The sequence below is a fragment of the Lontra canadensis genome, unplaced genomic scaffold (genome assembly GCF_010015895.1).
Source record: "Lontra canadensis isolate GAN:19392208 unplaced genomic scaffold, GSC_riverotter_1.0 scaffold25, whole genome shotgun sequence".
Lineage (NCBI taxonomy): Eukaryota > Metazoa > Chordata > Mammalia > Carnivora > Mustelidae > Lontra > Lontra canadensis.
Window position 1 is genome coordinate 542,994 of NW_022631019.1, and position 10,479 is coordinate 553,472.

The 10,479-nt window shown below is 56.8% G+C and overlaps 1 protein-coding gene and 1 long non-coding RNA gene across 2 annotated transcripts; one reads left to right on the forward strand and one right to left on the reverse strand.

The window, feature by feature from the left end:
* Positions 1 to 2,311: 2,311 nt before the first annotated feature.
* LOC116871360 lies at positions 2,312 to 3,834 on the forward strand. Its single transcript, XR_004383370.1, has 2 exons — positions 2,312 to 2,496; positions 3,776 to 3,834. It is a non-coding gene; the product is annotated as an uncharacterized LOC116871360 (long non-coding RNA).
* Positions 3,835 to 8,991: 5,157 nt separating this feature from the next.
* Positions 8,992 to 10,427, reverse strand: FNDC10 (fibronectin type III domain containing 10). The gene has a single exon (XM_032863154.1). The coding sequence runs from the start codon at positions 10,425 to 10,427 to the stop codon at positions 9,747 to 9,749; it is 681 nt and encodes a 226-aa protein (XP_032719045.1). The 3' UTR covers positions 8,992 to 9,746.
* Positions 10,428 to 10,479: the final 52 nt, after the last annotated feature.

Genomic DNA, 10,479 nt, shown 5'->3' on the forward strand with positions numbered 1-10,479 from the left:
GCCGCGCCGTCGCCCATGACACGTCCGACGTGTGGCCGTCGTCGACAGGAGTGACGCGCGTGCGGCGCCAGCCGGTCGGCATCCAGAGTCGCTGGAGCGCCGCTTCTGCGCGGCGTCTGGCGGCGGGGTCCCGCTCCCGCGGCCTGGGCCCCCACTCCGCGCTCGGCGTACAATGGGCTCACTCTCAGCGGGTCCCCGCGAGGCCCCTCCTCTCTGCCCCGGCCGCTTAGTGGCCTCGCGTGCCCCGGCTCGCGCAAGCGTCCGCACGTCGCTCTCGGAGCCCCACCGGGTGGTGTTCAGGCCGAGTTTGGAACCCTTCGGGGAGGGGAGTCGTGCAGGGCCTCCCGGCTGGGAGCGCAGCTTGACCGGGGCCTCGCGCTGTCTTGGAGGCACCGGGGGCTGGAGTCGCAGGGTCGGGGTAGGACCGGCTTCGGTGCCCCGCCGCGCTCCACCGCGTGGATCCGGCCGGAGGGCGAGCCGTGCTGACTTCCAGGGGGGCGCGGCCGGGGGCCGGGAGAGGACGGCGCGGTGGAAAGGCGCGCTGCGCGTTGGCTTGCAGACCCCACTGGAGTGGAAGAAGACTGGGCGGGGGGGCCGCCCTGTGGACGCCGACCTGCGGGCTGGGCGTGACGGCGGGCAGGGCGGAGGAGAAGCTCCCTCGCCCAGGCTGACGTTTCCCAGCATTGCCATTGTCTTCGGGGAGGAAAACGCGGAGAAGGCCCTCCATTTTTCTATTTTTTATTTTTTTAGATTTGAGTAATCTCTACACTCACCGTGGGGCCGGCGTCCCATGCTCCTCTGACTGAGCCAGCCGGGCGCCCCTAGGCTGTCAGGGTCCTGCAGAACTGCTGGACGTAGTTGCTGCGGGGCGGGGGGGGAGGACAGTGCGGGACTGCAACGAGCGTTTACTGGGACGGCCTTGGGGGTTCGAGGGTGAATCGGGAGGGATGAGGACACTCTCCCTGCCTGCTCTCTGTTTGAGGATATGCAGAGCATAAGAAGAAAAAAGACCCACCAAAATGTTACCGTGGGGTGGCAGGTATTTTGGGCTGGTGGGATTAAGGTTGCTTTGAATGTTTCTAAAGTTTTTTTTTAATTCCTTCACTTAGTATTTTATGAGGAACATGTATTTTTTTTTAAGATTTATTTATTTGACAGATCACAAGCAGGCAGAGAGGCAGGCAGAGAGAGAGGGAAGCAGGCTCCCCACTGAGCAGAGAGCCGGAGGCGGGGCTCGATCCCAGGACCCTGAGACCATGACCTGAGCCAAGGCAGAGGCTTCACCCACTGAGCCACCCAGATGCCCCAAGGAACATGAATTTTTTTTTAAGATTTTTATTTTATTTATTTGAGACAGAAGGAGCCTGAGCAGGTGGAGAGGCAGGAGAGGGAGAAACAGGCTCTCTGCTGAGCAGGGAGACGGATGCAGGGCCCAATTCTAGGACCCTGAGAAGATGACCTGAGCCAAAGGCCAACACTTAGCTGACTGAGCCCTCCAGGCGCCCTCAAACATCTATTTTCTTTTACATCCACAGCAAATACTAGAACTGTTCGTATTTTAGAAACAAAACGCCTCCATGGCTTCCCCAGTGTGCTGAGAACATACTAATCTGAACTCAGAGGCTTGTGGTCTCCTACCAAGCTCTCGGGGCGCCTGGGGGGCTCAGCGGGTGAAGTGTCTGCCTTCGGTTCAGGTCATGAGCTCAGGGTCCTGGGATGGAGCCCTGAGTCCCGTTCTCTGCTCAGTGGGGAGCCTGCATCCCCCACCTCTCTGCCTACTTGTGATCTCTCAGTCAAATAAATTCTTAAAAAATAAAATATTGAAGTACCAAGCTCTCTTTTATTTTATTTATTTATTTGACAGGGAGACAGATCACAAGTAGGCAGAGAGACAAGGAGAGAGGGGGAAGCAGGCTCCCCGCTGAGCAGAGAGCCTGATGTGGGGACTCGGTCCCAGGACCCCGAGACCATGACATGAGCTGAAGGCAGAGCCTTAACCCACTAGCCACCCAGGCGCCCCAATGTCTTTTTTTTTTTTTTAAGATTTTATTTATTTGAGAGAGAGCAAGGGGGAGAGGGAGAACCAGGCTCCCTGCTTGAATAAAGGCCCACACATCACAGTGTTCTGGCTGAGCAGAAAGCCAGACTCAGGGCTCAATCCCATGATCCTGGGGTCATGACCTGAGTCAAAGGCAGACACTTAACTAACTGGGCCACCCAGGTGCCCCTCATCAATGTCTTTTGAAGGACAAAAGTTCTTAAGCTTGACAAACTACGTTAATTTGTTCTTTATAATTTGTGTCGAAATAGCTGAATAAAGAATCCGCCGGGTGGAAATGGCAGTAGATTAGACGTTACGGAAGAGGAAGTTAGCGAGATTGAAGGTGTACGAAGACAAACTGCAAATGGAACAGAAGGGATGAAAACAGGCAGCATCAGTGAGCGGTGCGGCAGTGCCAAGCAGCTGGTGCATGTGCTGTTAGGCCCAAAGAGCAGGTGGGCAGCCTGACTGGTTGTTAGAGGCCCTGCTTAAACTCTAGGAGTTTTCCCTCTAAGCCTTTTTGCTGGTTCTTTTCTTGGCCTCATGATTCACACATGCTAGTCAGTGCTGAGCTATATACATCCACGTGTCCTTGTTGTTCTTCAGCATTTTGCCTTGTGAACGCAACACCTTGGCCTCCAGGCTTCTCAGACCCATGCACTCAGTGCATGGAGACCATGGGGCTCTGCCTGAGTTCTCCCTTGTTGCTGCACATCCTGAGAACCAGATGGAGATCTGGAGTCCTAGAATTCAACACTGTTTTTCCTTTCAGGGTCTCAGGACTTCAGTGTTTAGGACTGTTTTACATATTTTGTGTTTTTAGTTTTCAGGTGGAAAATAATTCTGGTTCCTGTTACTTCATCTTCACTGGAACCAGAAGTCTCATGTCCCCGCCCCTTTCTAAATTTTATTTGAGCGAGCGAGAGAGAAGGGGCAGAGGCAGAGTGAGAATCCCAAGCCAACCCTACGCTGAGTGCAGAACCCGCCACAGGGCTCAACCCCATGACCCCAAGTTCACGACCTGAGTTGAAATCAAGCCAGCCACTCAACTGACCGAGCCACCTAGGCTCCTGTCTTTAAATCCATTTTTAAAAGCGTAAAATGTGGGGGTGCCTGGGGGGCTTATTTGTTGGGCATCTGCCTTCGGCTCAGGTCATGATCCCAGGGTCCTGGGATCGAGTCCCACATCAGCTCCCTGCTCCGTGGGAGGCCTGCTTCTCCCTCTGCCTGCTCCCCTGCTTAAGTTCCCTTTCTCACTGACTCTGTGTCCAAAAAAAGTGTAAAATGTGGAAACTCACCCTACAGATACTAAGATATTAAAGTTATAATAATAAAGACACTATAGTGCAATTGTAGAAAAAAACAGACCTAAACAGACCCATGTAAATGTGGGAACGCAGTAAATACGGGGGCGCCATGTACTGGAAAAGTGGATTGTTTCCACACACTGGATTGGGGAAATTGGCTCAGTGTATGGCTACAAAACACTGTATCTTGACTTCATACCATATACAAGGTGATATCTAGATAGATTAAACACAATATAAAAGGTAAAATCGATCCAATTAAAAATAGGAAAATATATTTTTCTAATTCGCTAAATAATTTACTAAAAGTAAGCTCTATACCCAACACGGGGCTTGAAGTCATTACCCTGAGGTCAAGGGTTGCACACTCTACCCACTGAGCCAGCCAGGCACCCCAGGAAAATATTTTCCTGTTCTTTGTGTGCAGGGATTGCTGAAGACCGAAAAGACGCCTACAGCGTGGGAGAAAACGACGTCTCATGTCACCAAAATTAAGGATTTCTTTTCAATAGAAGCTGGAGAGCAGCATGAAACAGATTTTCCCTCAGAGCCGTCAGAAGGAGCCAACCCTGCTGACTTCCGGATTTCAGACTTCTGGCCTCGGGCAGACTGTGCAAATGTCCTGCTGTTTTAGGTCTCCCGGTCTATGGTGACTTGTAGCCTGTAGTCAGCACAGAAAAAGAAGAGTTCGGAGTCTCAGAAAGTCCTATCAGATAGGATTGGTTTAGAATATTTGTGGAACTCTTGAAAATCCAAAGGAAAAATTCAGAGTGATAGAAAAATGTACCAAGAATAGGAATAAGCTGTTCATTCAGGGGAAATCCTACGTGATGGAGAGAAGTGACGAAATGTTAGTGCATTCTGCAGCATGGGTTAATCTCAGTGTTGAGTAAAGACAATAAAAATCTGCAGCCCAACTTTGGGGTATATTTTTTTAAAAAGGCACACACGTGTCTGAGGGCACATCTGAGTGGTTGCTAATGAAGGAAGAAAGGAATGGGCATGAACAAATCTGTGGGGCTAGAATCCAAACAGCAGGATGGAGACCCCAAGGGCCAAGGACAAGGAAGTCCAGATAGAAGTGGACGAGGGGAGAGGCAGATCCCAGATACTGTGAGGCCACGTGTTAGATGATGTAGGAAAAGGGATGTCTGGGTGGCTCAGTTAAGCATCTGCCTTCAGCTCAGGTCATGATCTCAGGATCCTAGCTAAGATCAAGTCCTGCACTGGGCTCCCTGCTCAGTAGGGAGTTTGCTTCTCCCTCTCTCTCTGCCCCTTCCCACAGCTCATGCTCTCTCTCCTCTCTCTCTCTCAAATAAAATCTTTTTGTATTTCTTTAAAGATTTTATTTATTTGACACAGAGAGAGAGAGAGATCACAAGTAGGCAGAGAGGCAGGCAGAGAGAGAGGGAGAAGGCTGAGCAGAGAGCCCGATGTGGGGCTCAATCCCAGGACCCCGGGATCATGACCTGAACCAAAAGCAGAGGCTTAACCCACTGAGCCACCCAGGCATCCTCAAATAAACTCTTTTTAAGAAATGTTGTAGGAAAGACATTACGGTTTGAAGCCAATGGCCAATAAGGAATTCTTGAGACGTCTTTGGTGCAAAAAGATGGTTTTATTAAAACACAGGGACAGGACCTGTGGGCAGAAAGAGCTGCACTGGGGTCATGAGGAGTGGCCCATTGTACACTTTCAAGTTGGGAGGGGGTTAGGATAGCCTAAGTCTCTAAAGAATTAGGAAGCAAGGTTTCCAGGACCTTGAGGAGATAGCTGTAGTTGGGAAAGGTCATTTATTACCACCTAATGAGACCTGAGTCCTGGGTGCCTGAGTGGCTCAGTGGGTTAAGCCTCTGCCTCTGCCTTAGGTTCAGGTCATGATCCCAGGGTCCTGGGATCGAGTCCTGCATCAGGCTCTCTGCTCAGCAGGAAGCCTGCTTCCCCTACCCCCCGCCTGCCTCTCCTTCTACTTGTGATCTATGCCTGTCAAATAAATAAACAAAATCTTTAAAAATAAATAAATAAAACCTGAGTCCTGACACCTTTCAGATGTCTATCAGTGGGTCACATGTTTGGGAGATGATTGCCAACATGTATCGGGTGGGGGGGGTGGTTAGAGATGAAGTTTCCAAAGGAATTTTTTTTTAATTGTTATTTATTTATTTGACAGACAGAGATCACAAGTAGGCAGAAAGGCAGGCAGAGAGAGAGAGAGGGAAGCAGGCTCCCTGCTGAGCAGAGAGCCCGATGCGGGACTGGATCCCAGGACCCTGAGATCGTGACCTGAGCCGAAGGCAGCGGCTCAACCCACTGAGCCACCCAGGCGCCCCTCCAAAGGAATTTCTGTATGTTAAAGTAGACTTACAGGATCCTGGGGGTAGGACTAGGATTGTCTTTTGCCCTTAGCAAAGTGCCAACATCGAGGCAGTTGAGTCCCTAGAGGAAGGTCACTCTGCCTGTTTCAAGGACTTGTCAACGGGCTGTAGGTAGTAGGAAATTCAATAATTTTTCTTCTGCCTTTTTTCCCCACATCATTTAACAGTGCTAACAGAGTCGGGAGGTCAGGGAAGCTATCTTGGCTCACCCACTCCTCACCTAAGAGCCTGGGGAAATCCATCTCTTTTATACGTGACCAAAAGAACAGAGTAGCAGTTGAACCCCACGCAGACTTACGGTGAGAAAAGCATAGTAACGTCCCAACAGATAAGAGTCCTGGCAGAAAGCCATGCCCAGAAGCAGAGAAAAATTATAACCGCCCATGTTATCAAAGCCAAACAGGAAACAGCAGCAGTTAGGAAAGAAATGGATGCAGCTCGGGTGTGGCCCAGGTGGGAGGCTCAGAGTGTCAGGGGCCAAACACCTGTCCCCGAGGCCGGGGGCCATCCGCAGGTCCTGGCTGTCCCTGAACACAGATCCAACAGCCGTGACCTCCAGTCCTGAGCTGAGCTGGGAAACGCCGGCTCCACAACGTGCTCCTCAGCCTGCTGCCTGCTCTCCTCCCCCAGCCCACTCGAGCCGAGCAGCCTCTGAGCGCGGGGGGGTTTCCAAGGGGCCGCACTAGGGGCTCCTAGGATGCCGCAGGAGGCCTAAGCGGCCTTCGAGCATGGAAGGACCTGTGCCCACCCTCAGGGACCAGGGGAACAGGCCGTCGCCGCAGGCCGTGGGGAGGAATCTGGGGGGCCAGTCAGCACCCTCCTGTCACTGCTGGGGCCCCAGGAGCTGGTCACATGGGGCCTGCAGCACGAGCTCATAGAAGGGCGGATCCTTCCTGTGGGCAGGGCGAGGAGTACTGGCTGTGGGGGAGCTTTGGGGCATGAGCTGGGAATCTGCTCTGTGTTGTACACAGAAGCCATCACAATGGGAATCCCACAGATGGGCCACGGCGTGTCTAGATTTTGCATGGGGTTAGGCTGGGGATGTAGCTTGGGCAGGGTGGGGGTGGTCTCAGCCCAGAGGAGGCATGGACAGTAGTAACGAGGGCCATGACGTTTTCGTCTCTACCTGCCTCATCTCCGGTAAGCTTCGCCACAAGCCTGTGAATCCAGCTCCATTACTGATACTATTTTACAGATGAGGAAACAGGTTTTCAAAGGCCGCATGGCTCTTCGAAGACTGAGCCGGGCCGACAGCCCTGGAAACCCCTCAATGTTTCAGATCAGAGCAGTGGCTTCTGTTCCACATCAGAAAATCCCAAGTTGAAGTATCTTCGGGCACCAATGAGAAAGGCAAAGTCTCAACCAACAGATGAGGCATCTGGGCCCAGCTGCCCGGCCCAGGAAAGCCGTGAAGACGCTCCCGGAGAGGGCCATGTCTGCCCCTAGCCACACAGTCAGAGCCGAGACCATGGTGAGGACAGAAAGAGGGAGAGAAGGGGGCGGGAGAGGGAGGCTCCTCCAGAAGGCGGTATAGATGGAGAAGGTCCACTGGACAGGTGCGCAGCCCACTGGGTGGCCTCGGTGGGCTAAGCGCCGGGGCGTCCCCCGTACCCGAGAGGACGGTGGGCCCCCGGGAGAAGGAGCAGCTCCGGAGGATGAGTGTGAGCTCGAAAGCAGAAGTGCTCAGCCTGGGCACCAGCCCCAGGGCATCTCCCAAGCCCAGCAACCCCCATCCCCTGACTGAACCATGCTGGGGTAGGACTTCTCAGCTCCCCCTCTGCAAACCCAAAGCTGGACTCGAGTCCTTCGAGAAGTCCCTGAATGGCGCAGAAGGCTACAAGTCCGTGCGGACCAGCCTTGCAGAGCAGCTGGACAGGCGCTGGTATGAGCCCCAGCCCACAAAGGGGCCCCAGACCCAGTGGAGAGCCAGGGGAGGGGAAGAGACGAGAGTAGGCAGGCCTCACAGAACCTCACAGGGGCTCCAGTCCTGGAGCCCAGCTGCAGCCAGGAGCTGAGGACGGACACCCCAGCTCCCACTTCTACCCTGGGGAAGACACCCAACTGCACAACGGGCTGGGAGGGGCTGCAGCAGGCAAAGAGCCCCTAGGAAGCCGGAGAGAAGGCTGCTAGCAGCTGAACTCCTCCCACTTCTGCCCGGCGGTCTAGACACATTGCTGCACCCTGCCCCCTCCAAAGGGATGAGTCACTTCTCAGAGCCTGGCCCGCCCCCAGCTGTTTCTGATTCTCAGGGTCACAGCCAGCTCCAGGATCTCAAGGACAGCCAAGGAGTGGGAGAGTCTTGGGGGGAGCGGATGATGGTCTAGTGCACGCCCCACACAGGGACTCAGGGTCCCCCTTCTCCGCAGCCCTAGCACTACATGGGGAAGCCCGTGCTGGGGAGGGGACCCTCCCGCAGCTGCCTAATTATTGCATGTCACAGCTCAACTGGGCCGCCCGTGCGTGAGACTGGGCTATTTCTAACTGCAGCAAATGCCATCCCCACACCCCCACCCAACCCAAGAGGCCCAGAAACGATGCTTCCTCAAGGTCTGAGGGTGGACAGAACTGACTGTTGCTCTGCTTGTAACAAGGTGCCTAGGAACTGGGGAAGAGGGGCCCTCCTCTTCCCCCGCCCCGCACTCTTCCTTCCCCTCTCCCCAGTAAGCACACAAGACAGCGTTTTTGGTCTAAAATGATGGACATTTAGACATTGACGACAGGCTCACACCTGACCAGCGCCATGCCAGGGGCAGGCTGAGCAAAGACAGAGAGGTAGGGAGTGGGCACTGTGGGGGCGCCAGCCAGGACCCAGGGTCGCCGCTGGCCGCCGGGGTGGGGGTGGGCAGGGGTTAGCCACAGTGACTCCAGAAGTGCCAGGTCTAGGATGGTCATAGTCGGGGACTTGCAGAGAGCCGAGTGCGCCTGACCCCTCCTGGTGAGGCCAGGTGCCCGGCTCAGGAAGCGACCTTGGCTCGGGTCTTCCCAGGAAGGGACGAGGCCGGCCTTCAGTGCGGTGGGTACCAGTGTCACCAGCCAGATCCTGGGCTCTTGGCTGCCAGCACGAGTAAGCGGTGGGATGGTGCTGTCCGTCACGCCGTGGTGGAGGCTTGGGATCCAGACCGTAGTGGCAAGTTGTGCCGGGCCAGGCTGGCCTCAATTCTTCTGCTCTCTGGACACACGCTGTCATCTGAGAGGAGCCCTCTCCTTCCAGCCACTTGCCCCCACTCGCCATGGAAAGCCCTCATCAGAAGCAGCACCCACAAAAGAGAGGCAGCCCTGGAGAACTGCCAGCCTCCCCCAAGGTCAGAGGGCACTGCCCCTGGACACGCCCACCAGAGGCCCGGCCCATCTTGGTTCGCAGCATATCAGACGCCCAAGGAGGGAAACAGCACGAGATGCTGCTTACCCACACCTGAGGCTCCTGCAAAGCTTGCAGGGGGGTTTCCCAGTGGGCTCTGGCTGGATAGAACACAAGCCAGCCAGTGCCAGGGCCACAGGCCCCCTCGACAGCACAGGACCAGTGGTTGGCTCCCGCGGTGGCCCCAAGACACTAAGGCACGACGCTAATCTAAGCCCACTGGGGTGAGGTGGGGAGAGGACAGGCTCCAAGGGGCCTCCTCAAGTCGGCAAAGCACACAGTGACCAAGCAATGATGACAGCCTGTTTTTTCCAACTTGGCACAGGCTGCAGGTACAGCGTGATGACCCGGGGATGCCAATGGCTCTTGCTAGAAGGGGCAGTAAGTCCCGGCGGCCCCAGTAAAGGCCTCTGGAAAGCAGGGAGAGCCCTGGTCGAGGCTGGCACCCCCTCGCGGGCCCAAGGGTCAGTCCCGACTTGGAGTGTGGGAGGCGGATGCCGGGCTAGGAAGGTCGTGCAATGACTCCAAGGCCCTGGCGGGCTGGGGCCCTACCGGTCTCCAGCAGGCCCTGCGTGGACATCCTAAGGAGGGAGCAGGAGCGACGAGTGGGGAGCGGGCGCCAATCTCGGGCAGGCGGAGCGCCGGTGGGCCGCTCGCCTGGTGCTTCAGGGCTGCCTGCGCAGGCCGGGGCGCCCGAAAGCCGGGTGCATGAGGTTCTCGGTGATGTAGGCCACGAGCAGGCAGATGACCACCAGCATGACGCAGATGGAGCCGCCCACCGCCGTCATGGCCACCACGATCTCCCGCATGCCGGCCGGCTCGGCAGCGAACTCCACGCACTCGGCGGGCCCGGCGGGCTCCGGGGCGGCGGCGGCGGGCTCGGCGCGCAGCGGCAGCGGCTGCAGGCACAGGCGGTAGCGCACGCCGTCGTGCACGTCGGGCAGCAGGTAGTCGCGGCAGGACGCGCCCAGGAGCACGCGCTCGCACGGGAAGCGCGTGTAGGCGCCGCGCCACGAGCAGTTGAGCGCGAAGGCGCGCACGCGGCGCGCCTCGGCTGGTGCCAGGCGCCACTGCAGCAGCACCGTGCGGTTGCGCAGGACGCTGGCGCGCAGCGAGCGGCCGGCCGAGGCGTGCGCCGCGCAGCCGGGCGCCTGGCAGCGGAAGCCGCGCGCGGGGCTGCGGAAGCACAGGCGCCCGCCGCCCGCCTCGGGGCCCTCGGGCAGCACCTTGTAGGGGCACCAGGGCGCGTCGGCCGCCGGCTCCCAGCCCGGCGGCGTCGGGACGGCGGCGGCGGAGGGCGGCGGCGCGCAGGCGGCCAGCAGCAGCAGCAGCGGCGGGGCGCGCATCCTGCGGCTGGGCGGCGCGGCGGGGCGCGGGCTCGCGGGCTCACGGGCGCGG

Coding starts and splice junctions, on each gene's coding strand:
- FNDC10 (XM_032863154.1), bottom strand. CDS start 10,427: ATGCGCGCCCCGCCGCTGCTGCTGCTGCTGGCCGCCTGCGCGCCGCCG.